The sequence below is a fragment of the Trematomus bernacchii genome, unplaced genomic scaffold (genome assembly GCF_902827165.1).
Source record: "Trematomus bernacchii unplaced genomic scaffold, fTreBer1.1, whole genome shotgun sequence".
Taxonomy (NCBI): domain Eukaryota; kingdom Metazoa; phylum Chordata; class Actinopteri; order Perciformes; family Nototheniidae; genus Trematomus; species Trematomus bernacchii.
In genome coordinates, this window is record NW_022987582.1 from 10,322,033 (window position 1) to 10,341,048 (window position 19,016).

General features: G+C 40.7%; 1 protein-coding gene across 1 annotated transcript in view; it reads right to left on the minus strand.

Moving 5' to 3' along the window:
* Window positions 1-19,016, minus strand: part of ulk4 (unc-51 like kinase 4) — a 72,810-nt gene that overhangs the window by 21,165 nt on the left and 32,629 nt on the right. The window contains exons 24-32 of the mRNA XM_034127419.1: window positions 18,854-18,975; window positions 18,378-18,434; window positions 18,098-18,149; window positions 17,519-17,616; window positions 15,121-15,172; window positions 14,485-14,689; window positions 13,417-13,509; window positions 7,424-7,472; window positions 3,731-3,836 (exon numbers count right to left, since the gene is read on the minus strand). Coding sequence (XP_033983310.1) covers window positions 3,731-3,836; window positions 7,424-7,472; window positions 13,417-13,509; window positions 14,485-14,689; window positions 15,121-15,172; window positions 17,519-17,616; window positions 18,098-18,149; window positions 18,378-18,434; window positions 18,854-18,975 — 834 coding nt within the window. The remainder of the gene's footprint in view (window positions 1-3,730; window positions 3,837-7,423; window positions 7,473-13,416; window positions 13,510-14,484; window positions 14,690-15,120; window positions 15,173-17,518; window positions 17,617-18,097; window positions 18,150-18,377; window positions 18,435-18,853; window positions 18,976-19,016) is intronic.

Genomic DNA, 19,016 nt, shown 5'->3' on the forward strand with positions numbered 1-19,016 from the left:
TTGAGGTCTGTCCTATTTTGGAGCTTGGACTTTAACTAGGTTAAAAATAGACATTCGACAATGCTTTGCGGTATTATCTATTTATAAACCACTGCGAAATGAGTTCTATTGGGAATCAACAGGATGGATGGCTCAGAGCATTACTGTCTGAGCAAAGTAGGAAGGTTACATACGATTAATGGATAATCTTTTATTTTGTTTAAAAAAAGTGAACATCGGTTCAATAATGTAACTTTCCCCATCAGAGTATGCTGATTTTTAGTAAGTCTTCTTCAACCCTAGACGTAAGCAAGGTATGGTATATAATTAATACAAAAATGGCAATTGATTTTTCAGGCCTATGACTTTTTTCGTATCAGCTCTTTTACTGATTTTCATCTTGATATTAATAGAAAACACATTTTATTCACAATGCGCTGTCTAGAATGTATGTAAACATGTTTTTGGTCCCTTCCTATAGCTAATAGATGTGACAATTTCCATCTTATTCTGTAGTGCACTTAGTATTAAGTATTCATGCATTGGTCAATAAAACAACCTGACTCACTTTAAATCCAGAAGCAAAAAAGTCCCCCCCAAGGTTTTGCACTCTTCGTTACTTTTAAGATGCCGACAAACCCTAAAATGTAGGTCTAACTCAAGACAGACTAAAAAACATCCCACATTTACTGCCAACACTTTCTTATTGATTGCTTTTATGCAAAAGTGACACTCCAATGACCTCTTGGGTACTGATACGAATACATTAATATGGAAGACAGATCTTTATAGTATAATTTACGCTAGGGGGCATCATTGATTGGACACATATGGACACGGTGTGCAGGAACCATTATAGCCTTTTTTTTACATTTGGGGAAATACACTGAACCCAATTTGAAATGGCAATTTATAGATGCAAGTTCCACCGACACACGATAACACCGGCTCAGAGGCAATTACCTCAAAAAGTCCACTGAGCTTCACAGAAGGTCAAGAGAAATAACAACCCGAAGAGGAACCTCAAAGACCCTCAAGGATTCAGAAGACACAATAGGCGCGTTCACACCAAGTACTTTGCCGTATTTAGTGCCGGCACTCAGTGCCCCGGCACTTATTACCCCAGGGCATTTAGTACAGATCGCGTTCACACCGGAGTACTTTTCCCTGAGGGAAGATTACGCAAATGAGCCGCTGACGTCACTTCGTCTTCTTCTGCTTTGGGTTTACTGGCAGGCCGCAAACAACTTCACGGCGTATACTGCCACCCGGAGTCCCCGGCCGGAAGTCCCCGGAGTTGGGGACTGGCTTCAGTAGAAGCTGCTGGGACTCCCAGCAGCTTCTACTGAAGCCTTCCGAGTAAATCGCCAGAACGCCGACACCTCCTCATCTCTACCGCTCCCATGTTTTATTTTGTGTTGCCATAAGTTAGTCTCTCTGCGTTTGTGCGCTGGGCGAATGCTAATGCTAATAATGCTAATGCCAGGATAATAAAATGGCGGCTCTACAAAACATTTCAGAGTTGTACGGGGCGTGGTTTGCAATTCGCCCAGCCAATCAGAACTGGGGCACTTTTTTCCCCCAGGAAAGTACCATCTCTCAGCAGGCACTAAAAATGGGGGTAAAAGTTCCCGGGATTAAGTGCTCTTTTTGGTGTGAACGCAACATAATGGGTACTAACGGAACTAAACGCGAAAAGTACGGTGAAAAGTACTCCGGTGTGAACGCAGCTAATAAGTCCCTGAGGACTACTTTAATTAATTAAAGGACAAGCAAACCATTTTAACTAATAGAGACCTTTTCAGAACCACAAGTCCAGGATGCAAACACGACTTAACTGTTGGGCTGAATTTCTACTAAATGATATGCTCTACATGTGTCTATTTCTTATCAAATCACACAGTCTGCTTGTCAATGTGCCGGAAAAATGAATCTCAAATCCACTCTAAGCGGAGAAGCTTTAGGCTTCACATCCTTATATAATCAGATTACAAGCTAGACTCTCTAAATTAGGCTGCACTGTGTTCAACAATTAAAACTGAACCATCCACAATCATATAAAAATAATAATTGTGTAGGAAGTGTCCCACATCAAGTCAATCTTTCCTTCCCAACTCTCTGTCTCTCCCTCTATCAAGTTGTCACTCATTTTAACCTCAGATTTCTCCTCTCTCATCACTGCTCCCTGTCTCACCCAAATGCACCACATTTTCCCGCTCAGTATATCCCATTCTTCCTCTCTGCTTCCCTTTTTACTTTACCACTTTTTGCCTTCCTGACTGTGTCATTTTTTCCTTCTCTCTTCTCTCTCATGCTTTTTGTCATCTTCTTTTTTCTTTCTGTTGTTTCGTTCTCCTTCCCTATCTCTGCCGTTCTCTCTTAGCTCCCTCTGTCTTCATTCCCCAGGGGGTATTATCTCAGTTGGAGGCAAATCTGCCCAATTATAAACCTCATCTCCTCTCTCTCTCTCTTACACACATATTAGGCGCTCCTGCATACATCGGCGCCCACACACACACCGAACGTCTCACACATAGACATAAGCATAAATGCATTCACAGTAGCACAACAAAAAACATCTCCCTATTTTGCTCTTCTTCACTGTCTACACGCACGCACGCACACCCCTACCTACCTACCCACCCGCACGCACGCACACACACACACAAACAAACACACACACACACAAACACACACACACACATGCTCACACATCACCTCCACCTCTCTCTGTCACACCTTAAAAAGCCAATTATACACGCTTCCTCCCTTCACCTCTTCTCTCCTCCTCTCCCTTTTACTCCTTTCTTGCCATTGCCACACTGCTCTGGAAAGAACCATAACTAAAAGAAGGAGGGAAGATTGGAGGAGGAGAAGAAGATACAAGAGGAGCCTAACATAGAGGATAGGGGAGAAAGGGAGAAGGGGAAAATGAGAACAGAGAGAAGATGATGGGGCAATATGTGAGCTGGAGGAGAGGAAAGGAGAGGAAAGGAGAGGAAAGGAAGGATAGGAGAGGAAAGGACAGGATAGAAGTGGAGAGGATAGGATAGAAGAGGATAGTATAGAGGAGAGGAGCGGAGCGTTAATTGCCCGGCCAGAATTAGTGCTGGGTTGACAGTTTCTTGTTGAGAGGAGAGCTGATTGGACGATAATGATGCTGACTACTGAACCTCACCATTGCTGACCCAATGGAAATAGAAGGAGAGGATTTTGGGGAGGCAGGGGTGCAGAGGAATGATGGATAGACAGAATGAGTCACACAATAAGTGAAAGAGACAGCCCTTATTAGACATTTGAGTACAGCAATACACACACACACGTTTGTAAACGTTTTCTTGTAAATCTTTAATTTACTGCATTCATTCTCTAATGCTAGATCTAGGCTACATCCCTACATTCCTAAGCCTTGTGCCTTACTATTCCTCCCTCCTAATCCTAAATTAGCTATTGGGTGATAAAACGGGCCTAAAATGACCTGACTTCCTAAAAAACGTCCTCACTCCAGAACAAGAACAAGCTTTGTGGTGCTGTAGGACAGCAGGCTGGGGAAAACAAGATGTCAACAAGTACCATGACAGTAACTGATGCTAGCAGTGTAGAAACAATATAATGATACTGTGCAGTAGGGTCGATGACAGAAGAGCCTCTATTATAGGAATCGCTTATTTAACTAAGAAATAATATTACTAGTGTAAGAGAGTTTAATCCTCCCTTCTTCAAGCATATACTGTATGTAGAGATAATGTACCTTGTTGATATAGTGGCTCCAGGTCCAAGACGGTGTCTCCACTGAGATTACACAGCAAGGCCACTGCACTCTGGACCATCCCACTGGTGACGTTACTACTGTTAGCCTACAGAAAATAGAAGAAAGAGATATGATAACAAGGTTAAATGTCAGCTAACAACAACTGTATATCCCATGATTCATACACACTTAAAGGTTTTCTATGTGGATTTTTGTCTTGGTCTAAATTCACATCTACTTTCTAATATTAAACATGTGAAAGCTTAAGATATATAATGTAAATATGCAGTGAACCTCCAAGCATTGTCAGCACCATTTATCTATAAAGCAATATTTGGTCATGGACTTATGTAATTCTTCAAACTCACCTCACAATAAGCACCACTTTATGTTACACAGCCAGAGCCTAATGACCAATTGATTATGGGATCTTATACTTATACAGAGTCATTTGCCACAGTACTGTGTTTTCATACGGGGTTCGGTGATACAGGGGACTTCTGCCCAGGCCTTGCATTGTTTATTAGAGAGATGGACACGGTGTGATGGACATGTCAGCATTGCTGCACATTTCTCCAAGGGTTGAACTACGTTACTGCAAACAACACTTCAGTTTTCTCAAAGTCTACCATTGAAGTAACATTATGAAACTATTTTACCTAAAAATAACAGCTTCAAAGTTACTTTGATGCTACACTGACTTGTAGTAGGGATAATGCTGTCTGTGTGTACCACTTTCACCACATTATTGCACTATAACTTTGTGGGTCATATAATATCCCGGGAAACGAGCGTGAGGCTTGAAGGCACTAAGATCATGTTGGAGAAACTGGATCATTTTATCTGGATATAATATGTTCTGGTTTTCCCTATGATGTTCTCAGGCTGTTATGCTTAGACTTTTGGTGATTTACTGAGTTTTCTGATGGAAAACTTTACTCGTTGCTAAAGTAACGCTAGCATTTTTGTTACAGCATCAGACCTGGGCACGCAGGCAACAGTCCCAACTTGAGCAGCCCCTTTGCACATCATGGTAGAAACAAAGAAATTGAGGAGGACGTTATTATTAACATTTTAAACTGTATACCCCGGTTATCTAGGCCCTTTTTGTTTTGTTTAATGTATACCACGTTTATCTAGGCCCTTTTTGTTTTGTTTTATGTATACATGTCACACTGTGGGACTGCGGGAAACGATATTTCGATATTTCTGGATGTATAACACATGTAGAATTTTTGACAATAAAGCTGACTTTGACTTTGACTTTGAAGGAGGAAGTAAAGAAAAAAACAAAAACTGACCGAGAAAGAGGCCAGTAGCACGCTACCAGGGTAATGCTCTGACTCTGTTTCAGTTGTTGGCGAGTGCCTAGCAAAACATTAGGTCGCAATGGAAATGCAACCTTACTATTTTCCTTTTCCATCAGTAAGTAAGACTAGATGGCCTGCAATGTCTCACTTATTGACTTACTTGATGTTTGGCAGTGCTAACCAATATATCGACTTGGTTGTTTTTTTATTATCACTAATGTAATCATAACAAATGCATGTTAGCTGTCCATATACCACAGCAGTGTATAGGCCAAACTCCGGAGCTTTGGGGACAGAGCCTTCTCTGTGGCAGCCCCGAAGCTCTGGAACTCCCTCCCCCAAGACCTCCGTGAGTCTGAGTCCCTCACCCTGTTCCAGTCCCTCCTCAAAACCCATCTCTTCAACTCTGTATATCCATAAGCCCCCCCCCCCCCTCTCAACCAACTTCCTCCTGACTGCTTTTCTGTTTGTTTTGTTGTTGTTTTATTGCCTGTCCTTGTTTGTCTACCCTTCCCCAAATGTAAAGTATCTTTGGGTTCGAGAAAAGCGCTATAAAAATACAATTTATTATTATTATTATTATTATTATTATAAGTGAATTTTATTCTGAAACTGTGGGAGCACTCAATCGCAGAAATACAGAAACATTATGTTGCTTAAAGGACACATCTGTGACACGGTTTGCCAGAAGCACAGTCCTATGCCAAAATGATCTCCACCTGGGAGATCATTTGATGTTTTATCTGAGAATCATATTCTGCCAACTGTGAAAATTGTTACTGCGGCACAGGATCAAATTCATTCTCTTTATCAGAGGAGGGTTTACTTGTGACCTTTGATAATTAATTGGGTTTTAAGAGACAAAGGAGCAAGGCTGTAGTCTACACTTTCCTCCCACCCCTATCTCATCAATTTCTCCCTTCTCCTCCTTCGCTTTTTCCCTCCCTCTTCTTTTCTTTCTCCTCCTTGCAAAACCTTGTCTCTTTCCTCCTGCAGTAATCCACTTCTCCTTCTGTCTCCTGCCCTCATTTCACTATTTGATCCACTCGCAGATACACCAGCTCTGCCTGCGGGGTCTGTGCGCATCGGTGTGATCTGTGTACGGGCCGATAAGCCTGACTGGTACTCATCATGTGCAGTAGCCTGAGGCTGAAGACAATGACATCAATTCACACCTAGGACAACCTGCCTGTCAGTGACAACAAATGACTAATTTATTTTGATCTCTATGGACTAATGAGCCGTGAAAGGACTATCGTGTTCATCCCTGAAAGCGTAAACGTGACAGAGATCAACGAGGAAACCAAAGTGAATTTTAACTTAGTGACTCATGGTCCTGCACCTTTACTCAGAGAGCATTGAGCATGTTTTGGTGGTGGATCTACAGAATGTACTGCAAAAGTGAGGCAGGATTTGTAAAAGTATTTAACTGCAACCCACTGTGATGAGTCTCTGCCTCCTCAGGCACGACAACCAAACAGTCAGAGAAACATGGTCGTTTCTGTTTCCTGACGTCCTTTCATGTCTGAAGTAGAAACTACTTCATCATGTAGACAAATACAATTAGGTGAGTTTCTCCATGACAAGTGTGATCGCCAGTGGCAGGTGTAATCAATCCACATCACAGAGTTTCAGGCAGCATAAATCAATCCAACGTGAGCTTTACAGACGGCACTAATGGATCCTGACATGACCAGTTCAGACGGGAGTAAACAATCAGGAGAGGAGTTAATCAGGCTGTTGGATTACAGTGTTTAACATTCTGCATCAGATATTCAGGGCTGGACAGGCAGCCATGCAGAACACTGATTATTTAGAGTGAGAGAGAGTGTGTGTGTTTGTGTATGTGTAAACTGAAATTGTTTACTGCAGTACAAGTGTTTCGGTTCGCTGAAAACAGATCGCACTGCTTGTGTGTTCATTAGATTGTGCGTATGCAAAAAGGGTCAGGTGAAATAAATTGTTTACTGGAAACGTTGTTATGCTTGGCTGATAACAGACAAGTGCTGTGTGTCTGTGTGCATGCGTTTATGTGGTATCTTAATAGCAGAGTCCAAATTCTCACTCTATTAACCCTTCCTGCTCTCTGTGGATGACCTGCCAGTCAATTACACCAGCCCTCTAATAGGTCAACACCACTCAGACTCATTTACATAACTTGGTCTATAAGGGTTAGATGGAGCGCGTAAGAGAGGAAGGAGACAGAATACAATTGAGCTGTAATAAAATGCAAAGGAAAATGCCAAAAAAGGATACAGATGTGATAACAGAGTTTGAATAGCTGATTGTAAGACTGTCAACTGATTGACTGACTGCATGACCAAGGGATTTGCTGATTGGCTGAGAATATAGATGAATTGATTAGGTGAAATTGGTCTCTTACCATAATGAGTTGAAATACTGCTGGTAAGATCCTACTGTGTTTGATGAAGCTAAAAAGGGAAGAGAAAAATACACATTAATTGGAGCAGAGGTGGAAAAACGAGGGGCGAGAAATGTATTTAATTTGGAGGCAATTCACTGCACTGTTCACACGTGCGCACACACTGGGCTGTTTCATCTTCATTAAGGATGGAGTTCCGCTCCAACGACTGCTGTGTGGTGCCAGTGGAATTGGGGAGAGAAGAGAAATAAAAAGAGGAGAAGGGATGAGAATGGATAAAGTGAAAGGAGGTAAAAGAGGAGAGGAAAGGACATAGAAAGAGGAGATGAGAGTTAAGAGAACAGGGGAGAAGATTTAGGCAGAGAATAGATGTAGGACAGAAGAATGGATAGAAGTGAGAATAAAAGGAGATGTGGTTGAATCCTCATTGAAAAGAAAGAAAGGTGTGTGAGTAGAAGAAAGATGGCTGTCTGTATTAGCAATGACATTCTGCCTACTTACTGATTAAGGTTCTTTGATTTGCAACCAATTACTGCGTGGTCGGAGTGTCAACCAATATACACACACCTGGCTTGTGTAGGAAAGCAAGAAAGCATTCAGACTGTAATGGGGACAAAGCAGGCTGAAGCAGACAAGTGTTAATATGTTGAAAGCCAGTCCACTGATTCAACAATTCTGTCTCTTTATTTTAACTATGATTTATAGCTTGTCTGGCAGACGGAACTTATAATGATGTGATGTTCTTCAACGTTATCACAATGATGGTGTAACAACAGGTTGGCTTTTTTGATAAAAGTTAGATGTTCCGTTACAATATCAGGTCAAGTCCTTAAAACTTTTTAAAGTGTCTTTCTACTCCTTTTTGCTTTTTTCAGATGCTTGCTTTATGTTTTATATGTGGGCTGAGATCCACTTTGCCTTTGATTGTTGTATCTGATTACTTTCGCTTTTGCCTGAAACCCACTTTTTACACAGAAATCAATACCAGTTTCATTTCATCTTAATGTGTTCTGAGAATATATTCCCCACACCATTACACCAACTTCTGAGTAAAACTATCAGCATCTGCCAAAGAAACTGAGATTTATTTGACCAAGTGCTAGTTTTCAGGGGGTCATATCGATGCAAAAGAAAACAGCTTCTACTTTAGAATTGTTTTATTAACAATTTTTGGGCGCTAGCCACATAAGCCGCGTTCACACCGGAGTACTTTTCACCGTACTTTTCACCGTACTTTTCACCGTACTTTTCGCGTTTAGTTCCGTTAGTACCCCTTATGTTGCGTTCACACCAAAAAGAGCACTTAATCTCGGGAACTTTTACCCCCATTTTTAGTGCCTGCTGAGAGATGGTACTTTCCTGGGGGAAAAAAGTGCCCCAGTTCTGATTGGCTGGGCGAATTGCAAACCACGCCCCGTAAAACTCTGAAATGTTTTGTAGAGCCGCCATTTTATTATCCTGGCATTAGCATTATTAGCATTAGCATTCGCCCAGTGCACAAATGCAGAGAGACTAACTTATGGCAACACAAAATAAAACATGGGAGCGGTGGAGATGAGGAGGTGTCGGCGTTCTGGCGATTTACTCGGAAGGCTACAGTAGAAGCTGCTGGGAGTCCCAGCAGCTTCTACTGAAGCCAGTCCCCAACTCCGGGGACTTCCGGCCGGGGACTTCGGGTGGCAGTATACGCCGTGAAGTTGTTTGCGGCCTGCCAGTAAACCCAAAGCAGAAGAAGACGAAGTGACGTCAGCGGCTCATTTGCGTAATCTTCCCTCAGGGAAAAGTACTCCGGTGTGAACGCGATCTGTACTAAGTGCCCTGGGGTAATAAGTGCCGGGGCACTGAGTGCCGGCACTAAATACGGCAAAGTACTTGGTGTGAACGCGCCTATACTGTATGTTATGTTCATGAGTCTTCATTTCTTTGTTTTACGCCTGATTCTTTAGTTGGACCATAACTGATCTGACAGTATCCAAATACATTAAAACATGTTCCTCCCTACTTCGTCCATCATCCATAAAGAGGACATTCAAGGCGAGCAAGTGGTCATGTTTATGACATTTATATTTCTGCTGGCATAAAACTAAAGGAAAATAAACATCCAAGAGTGAAGAAGTAGGTCATTTTCACAAAAATGCCAACAAATAGTACAGGCACAGACAAATTCAAAGACAAGAGAGGGTCAATGCACATTCAAAGACGGGAAAGACATTTGGTTGTTTATGACCAAAATCTGATCATGCGATGTAATCTGTGTCATGTCGTGCACGCTCTTTGCAAGCGCCAACCCCTTGCCTGAAGCAATGGAAGTATTTTCAGTAAGTGAGAATGCTTCTCACACGGACAATCTCCTGATGTGAGCTACATGTGTGAAAGGGGATTATGTCCAGACCTGATCTCCAGACAAGAGTTCATACAAGTAGACAGCATTAGCTTGTGTTTGTGGATGACGGATGGCCTCCCATTAGGAAGGTGACAGGCTGAGAGATGACAGGACAGGCCAGGCCAGCACGACATGATAAACTGGACCACCTTTAAACGACAAGCCATGTATCAACAGACACACTGCACAACACCAGACATTGAACAACCCGTAGCACAACAGACCGCCTATAATGGAACAAACAAAGATGACACAACCTTCACTGCATTAGTCATACATAATCAGTATCAGCTTTACAAGAGAGAATATGAAACCTCACATTAGAGACAACAATGAAGTTAGATTAACCTCTGCTGTCCTTGTCATATTATTCTCAGCTCTCTAAAGCTTTGTCTGTGATGATATTGAAAGTGAATAGTGGACCTTGCTATTTCAAGTGAAGAGATAAATGATCTTAGCATTTGGAAGTTTCAGTCACTACAACATTCTTTCCTAGAGGGTTGTCAAATGTTCCCAAATGACGCAAATTCATAAGTTTCTTTATAGTTTTAAGAATATTCTTTATAATTTTTGTAATATGTTGTCATGCATTTATTCACAACAGAAAGCAGCCCAGTAAAACATTTTGTTGCATTTAAAGACTTTAAGTGTGTGCAAACGACCACCTCCGTGTTTTAAACACATAATGATTCCACTTTCCTCTTGCTTAGAGACACTAGAGTGTCCAAATCACTATGGTAATTTGATGAAGTAATGGTTTTGCAAGCTTTTAACTGATTAAAAAATAAATAAATCACATTGGCAAGTAATGTGAGTTGTTTAAGGTAGTGAATATTCTACAATCACAATACAATAACATGGCATGTGTGAAAAGGCTACATCCACACATTTGGTACACAGACAGACAGTATGTATGGGGACATTAAAACACACACACACACACACACACACACACACACACACACACACACACACACACACACACACACACACACACACACACACACACACACACACACACACACACACACACACACACACACACACACACACACACACACACACACACACACACACACACACACACACACACACACACACACACACACACACCACACACACACACACACACACACACACACACACACACACACACACACACTATAAGGTTCTTTGGCTAAAGGTCACAGTAAATGTAGTTGTTTGAAGGTATGTCTGGGCTGTGATAATGCAGAGAGAAACAGCAGGCTGCCTTCACAACGCTAATGTCCCCAATTTAACATCTAATTACCGCTCGGCTGGCTTCATAGCCACACTTATCTAACCAAGACCCAGGCAATTTAATTTCTGATTGTATAACCGCGGTGATGGAGGGAGAGTTGTGGAGAGAGGGCACAGAGAAGGAGAGAAACGAGGACTAATGTTCATAAATTACAGATGGTGTGAGAAAGAACGAGGGAGGAAGAGGGAAAGTGTGAAATATTGTTAATAATGTCAGAGGGAAATGAGTGAGAGAAAACAGAGATGTAGAGAGGAGAGTGCTGACACCAATTTGAAAAGTTCACGTCACTCGACTTCTGTCAAGGAAATAAGGGAATGAGGAGAGGTGGAGGAAGGGAAGGATGGAGACGAGATGGGCGGAACACTGATAAGAGAAGTAGGAGCAAATTCAGATATAAGGGTGACCTTTGAACCCAAGGATGGTGTGAAGAGATGGAGGGGAAGTGGAATTATAGTGATAAGAGGTTTGTTGAGTTAGTAATGCTGAAGTAGATAAAATAAGTGGATGGAAGAGGGGACAAAAATGAAGGGGAAGGACGAAACAGAAGGTTAACTATCAAGGTAGAAAATGAATACTTAGTAATGAATGATTAATATAGAAGTGTCGATAAAACAGCATCGTTGTCCGTGCTTCCTAAGCGCTAGGAAGTGATGATGTTGATTCACACTTCATACTATTCAATACTCGTCTTTCACCTTTTGTTAACATTTTCTCTCCTTCCCAACTGAATCTCCTTGTCTATTTATTTCTTACTTTCTTCATCTATCCTTTCTCCCAAGCATACATTCACTTCTCTCTTTCTCTCTTTCTCTATGCCCCCATTTTTTACCCTCACCTTCCTTGTCAGTCAACAGCTAAAATAGAAGCCAGATGACCAGAGAATCAAGATGTACTGACAGCTGCTGTCAGAACACATCTATCAGACCCACGTAGATCATTGCAAGCACCAGTAAGACGCATGCCCACACGCACATTTGCACACACAGGTGGAACACCTCATGGTTAGAATAAGGATCAGCAGATTCTCTGTGCAACCAAACCAGAAAACCCATCAACTGACTGCTTCCCCAATACATGTTTTTTTAATTCATGTATAGCAACATTACTTTGACGCTATGCGGTAGTGGATTTTATGCCAGCAATAGTTACGGTTGTTGATATAAAGATAGTGTGCAAAGAAGTATCAACACAATATGTCACATCTCAAATGATACAGCACTTTATGCGTGCAACTAAACCCATTACTCAAGTAGAAAACACTGGCTTCAAGATGGGATGAAAATGTGTTTGTGCATGAATCCATGTGTCTGCATGTGCGTCGTTGTGAATACAATTCAGTGAGTAATGATTTACACAGCTGAACTGGGAATAACCGGCCTTGGCATTAAAAAATTACAAGTGCCTAAAATGTGGCTGTGTGTGCGCCTGCCAGGACTGCAAAACACTTTTAAATTACCACAGCTCACTCTTGGCCAGAGCCAGAAGAGTCAAAAATATCTCAAGTTTACAAAAACATTTTCACAAAAGTTCAGTTACTATAAGAAAGAATAAAGTATGTTAAAGGGGCCCTATTTTCCTTATTTTCCAGTTTAATATTTCTATTTTATTTCATATTTGCCCGATTGGTTATATGGCCTGCTCTGTTGTGATTGGTGAACCGCTTAGTGATGCCCCGCACCTAAACATATGCTCATTCCGCACACATTGCAACGCAATGTTAAACTTCTTTTACATGTAAAGTAAATGCAGAGACACAAACGACGTGGCGCGAATGATGAGATTGGCGAGACTCGCATCATTTGCGAGAGTCAAAAGCCAATCAGCTTTGAGAATCTCAGACTGACATCACTGATCGTGAATCAGAAAACCAAAACAGGAGCCGTTGGCTCTGGACAACGGCACACGGCTCCTCATATCTGTTCAGAAACTGGAGAAAAGTTATAAATGACTGTCTATGGCATGGCAAATACAGTTGCTGCTATATTTATGTCTGTCTGGAATTGCTGTGTGTGGACAGAGCAGCTACAACGGTAGCTTAGCCTGATCGATCCGATCTCCATTAAAAAAACACGCATTTTAAATGTTTTTCGACTGTCGTCTTGTAAGCACATTTCAAAGCATTAATTCATGGTTTCTACTGACCGCTATCATTATGTAGTTATTTCTGCCCCATTTTGAAATGTGTATTACAATTAAATCACAGTAAAATGTGTTCATTTTTGTTGTTATCTACCATAGTATCTACATATAGATAATCATCGCCAGCACGTCTTGTTCGAGTTTGTGTGTGTGTGTGTGTGTGTGTGTGTGTGTGTGTGTGTGCAGTACCTGCAGATGTGTGTGCTGTGTTCAGTCATCGATACCAGCAGTTTGAGTGCGTAGAGTGGGATAGGCTCTGCTGCTTGAAGAAGAGTCTCGTACCTACACAAACACGCATGAGAACAACATTTGGCTTTCATAGTGTAAATAATAAATGTACTGTTCTAATCATTAGTAACTGAGTGTAAACTGGAAACGCTCTGGAGAGAGGGATGGTGAGGAGGGGGAGGGTAGAAGTGGAGTTACAATAGGAGACGAGGAGAGAAAAAATACATATGGGAAGAGGAGAAGAGGAGAGAAGTTGAGAGGCAAGAGGAGAGATGTGAGTGTGAGAGGTAACACATGAGGCAACACTGAGAAAGAATCACGCTTAAAAAAATGGAAGATATGAATAGTAATGGTATAGGAGGAGACTGTATAACTCAACATAGAGGGTTGGAAGTAAAGTGAGAGAAACGCAGCACAAATGTCAACTTCTATTTTCCATTTGTGTTACTCTGTCATGAACTTCTACAAACTGTGTTTATCCGTCTCTGCTCTCAGCAGAATGCACTGTTGTTTGAGGCTTACACTCATAAAACAAATGCTTTTCAATGTGTTTGACAAGTAAAAGGATGTGATATGAACCAACATAAGATGGAAGGACAAAATACTCTATATAAATAGTAACCACATCACTAGTATTCATAACAAGATTGTAACTCCCCAAGATATCAGTTATTCATCATAGAAAGATGGTTGGATATTATTTCCTTGAAAGAGTGCTAGCTGCTTAAGCATAGGACAAGGTAGGACTTCATGGAACATTGTCTAAAGTGTGAAACAGGGGTTAAAGCAAGTGTTGTTTTAATATCGAGAAACATATTCAAAAACAATACCACTGACATCAAATGATTTTGATTTTGGTCTTTTGGACTTATTCCTAAAGTATCAACATCTGATTGGTTACCTTGTATTGATGTTAAAATGCCATTTAAAAAACCTACAATGCTTTTTTTGTTCTTACAGAAACAAAATGGAGGGACGGAGGGACACAGAGACAGTATAAAAGAGATTTTTAGAAAAAGTCTGACAAACCTTGGAAGCAGGGATTTAGTGACCAGAGCAAAGATTTGATTATAGGAGCTTCCAGCATCCCTTCTTTCAGCATGATTTCCTCTTTCCTCTGTTCCTTTTTGCTTTTTCTCTGTCTCCTCCTCTCCTTCTGTTCCATCCCTCCCCTGGACCAGCAGGACAAGACTGAGTTCGGAGAGCACCCTCAAAACAAACACAGACCACTCCACTGGAGCACACACGGAGAAAAATATATTATTCATATGGAATAAAGAAGTGTTTAGAACAACGATAAATTACACGTCAAACAAGTAAAATGGGAAAGTCTCTATACATATTCATTACGATATAGAGTAGTTATATATATATATATACAAGAATATATACATTCTTACATAGGTGAATTCAGAGCATAACTCAATATTATATGCTCTTTAATATTAAACTAAATAGTGTGACATGAGATACTGGCAGTAGCGTGGTTTGTGCATTAACCATTCGGACTAATGCCCCTATCTCTTATTTCCTACTCTTTCCAATTTGCCATTTCCTCTGTTCACTTTTCTTCCTCCCTCTCTCTGACATTTGCTTCAATTTCCACATCTTTTCACTCTCTCTATTCTCTCTCCCCTGTCCAAAATGCCCTTCCATCTCTCTTACCATTTCTGCTGAAAGCCAGTGTTGTCAGAGGAGGCAGGATGGCATCCACAACCTTCAAGAGAGGTAAATAGACAGACGAATATTTGTTTACACCTGTAACACAGCATTGCGACCAGGAAGCCTTGTAAAAAGCTGATTACTCAGTGGCAAAACAATCTTAGGATTTCGCACAATTATTATGTGTTGTTAAATAAGTTCATCTGCAGATAATGTCTGTGCAACGGACATGAAAAAACTCAGGTCAAAACTGGGTGAAATACTGTAGCAGCAGAAATAAACTTTAGAAACTCACTGCTGAACAGAATCAAAATATATATTAGCAACAGTTCAATATTGTCCTGTGTCCTGTCATTGAAGGGGGGAGAGCAATTTCCGCCTTTCCACTGAAAAACTACTTAATATACGGCACATCTGAAAACAGGACATCTTTTTTGATTAAACTGAATAAAAGACACTTCACTGTATTAATTCAGTGAGCATCGTCCACACAGACCACACACAGAGGATCACATTACCATGGAAATGCAATGTTGTATGATCCATTTAAAACACACACACAAACGTGCATACACACAAACACATAAATGAACTTTCTCAATTCCTAATATAGACATGTATCTGTATTGCATGAATTTGCATGATTACTTATATTACCATAGAAACAACACTAATGCTGAGTGAGAGGTCATTTCATTGAAAGCCAGAGCGAGGAAACTACAAAGGATGTTGTCCACCACTTAATGATGTGTATTAATATAACAACCATCAAAAGACTGTGTGTGTGTGTGTGTTTGTGCGTGTGACATGTCTGAAATCCTTTCTTGTCCCCATTTTATGTTTTAGCTCTCTTACCAAGTCACCTAGTAACCTCATCTACCTATTTTACATGTGCAAAAGCTGCCAAAGAAGACCGTATTCACTGCAGTCAATACAAACATAGTTTGATTCTTTTTCCAATATACCTGCTGTGCTGAAGCTACTGTTTACCATTCATTCAACAACAAATATGCTATTGTTAGCATGCAGCTCCTAAAAAGAGACAGAAGTGTATGAAGATGCTCAGTATTTATTGGCCTTACTAGAAGACTGAATGGTTGATAATGCCGCAAACAACACTAAAAAGAGGATGGTGGTTTACCCAAAACAACAAATTGAAATATTATTGATCAACGTTGTTAATCAACTCAATTTGATATTGTTTAAGAGTAATGCAAATGCAACCACTGGACAGCTTGTAGCCCCTACATTAATTTGACAGCTTTTCCCCATCAACTGGGACACTCAATTGCTCTACATCACTACTTGATATCATTTGGCAGTGCTTACATAGCTAAAATGTTTAACTTTTTAAGATGACTAAAGCACAAATAACGTTCTGGTTCTGTTGGCCACATTTCCTGCAAACTTTCCTTTGTATTAAGTATTCTGAGAGGTAAAGTAACTCAAACAGCACTGTGTGTCCTTGTCCAGCGGGCATTAAAAGTTAATCTGAGCTGGCTGTTGGTAATTAAAGTGTCTTCCTGTGTTATTGACTATCAGTAGCAGCAAACCTCCTCTCTGCTCCTATTCTCTATTCCTCATCTCTTTTATTGTCTTTCCCCCCATCCTGTCTGCTTCCTGCTGCTTTCTACTTCAATATGTCAATAGTCATTAAACACAATTTCTTCGTCCTATCGCATGCACATTCACGTACGCGCACACACACACACACTCTTAGAAACAGACACATTTAGAATGAGGCTCCGTTGGTTCAATAGTTGATTAGTGTCTTGCCTAATAGCACACAAGGAGACCCTCTGTCCTCTGACCACTAATAGCCAGGTTTGATATACTGGAAGATACGTGCTGAATATAAAACCTGGGGCACTATATGAAATGGACAAATACTGGAGATAATAATAAAGACTCTTAAACCTGACCATTCTTATAGCCCTCACTTTTTCTCTGCAAGCTGTTTTATAACAGCAAAGCAATGTATTACTTGTGTTTTTCCACAATAGTAAACAATAAAAAATGTATAGTAGAAATCTGATGGTTGCAGGATAATGACTGTTCGTGTCATTCTTTATGTCTTTAATAAAGTCTCTGCAGACAGTCAGTCAGACAGAAAGAGCGGTATACACACACACACACACACACACACACACACACACACACACACACACACACACACACACACACACACACACACACACACACACACACACACACACACACACACACACACACACACACACACACACACCACACACACACACACACACACACACACACACACACACACACACACACACACACACACACACACACACACACACACCACACACACACACACACACACACACACACACACACACACACACACACACACACACACACACACAGCATGCATACTTACAACAGCAGAATGATGTGGAGTGATCAGAGCATGGTGCTGACTCAGGACTTCCACAATGGACAGAGATGTCCTAATCAACTCCTCACATACAGCTGCGCCTGAACAGAGAATCAAACATAATTCTGAACCATCTGCTTCATAATAAAGGGGGATGACCCAGTGCGGAGGGTGGTTGATATTCAGCTTCTCCAGGTGAGTGAACTATGGCTGACCCTGCACTCTGCAACTCACCTTGTGCATACGCTTTAGAACTCATGCCATCTGTATCTCCAAAGGCTTAACTTCTTTTAATGTACATATTGATATTTTTCTTCTTATGTTCCAAAGACGACTTGTGAGTGTGTGAGTACGGCCTTCACTGAACTTTAAGCTAAAGAAATATGTAATGTTGTTTTTACGACAAGCTGCTTTATTCAGTAAAATGTTGGTTCCAAAAGAAAAAAAAGGTAATAATGATCATTAAAGCAAAACTTAATCCAGGAAACATGAAAATGGTTGCATAGTAGTACGTTTCATCAAAGTAAAATATTGTAGACTCTTAACCGACATGCTAATTTAGTAATAGAGAAACTAGCTTACCCAAAGAACTGGCCAGATTAGTTTCATTGGACTCGATGGAGGCGATATAGTTCTGTGAGAAAGAGAGAGGGTAGAAATGATACTTCACAAAATAAGTGCACTAAATAAATACTTCTTTAGTGCACTTCTTTTATCTTTTTTCAGACATTTACTGATCATTATGTGCTGTTATTGGCTCCAACATGTCAAATGGAATAACTCTCGACTTCAGTGTTAAAACAATAAAAGATAAAGTCATTATGTCCTTATCTAACATAATACTAAAGAACCAGACACATACCAGCAGCAATCCAGTTTGAGTTATAAACTCTTCAGTGACAATTTGACATCGAAAGACCTGCAAGAGGACAGAGAGTCAGTCACACATACAAACACGGACGGGGTGACGGGAAATAATATGATGATAATGTGAAGAGCAGTAAAAAAGAAAAAGGTTCATTGTTTTTCTTTGAGTCTTTTGGAACCCAAATTGTGTAACAAGGTGCAGTGCCACAGCACCTTCTTTAGCCAGGTGTATCTATCTAAACTAAGTACATCATCACATATACTGTGTTTATTTACAGGCCCACATAACAAAACAACAGGTAAAACAGTATATTGACAATGCAATATTTTACTTTTTGAGACAAAATACTAGGTTTAACACTGAGGATGGGTACTGGTTATCTATGAGTAATTATATGTTGGCACTTTGCAGGCACTAAACATGAACATTACAATTAAACAATGAAGAAAACTCCTTTATGTCCAAGATACCTGTGATGAAAGAAGTTCCAGCACCACAGACATTGAAGGCAAAGTGGGTTTTAACTTCTTGCTCTGAGCTGTAGTTGGATGTCTCCTCCCAATCACACCTCGTAATGCACATAACACTTCCTCTGGAGAGAGAAGAGGAGACAAGACACAAAAGGAGACTCAA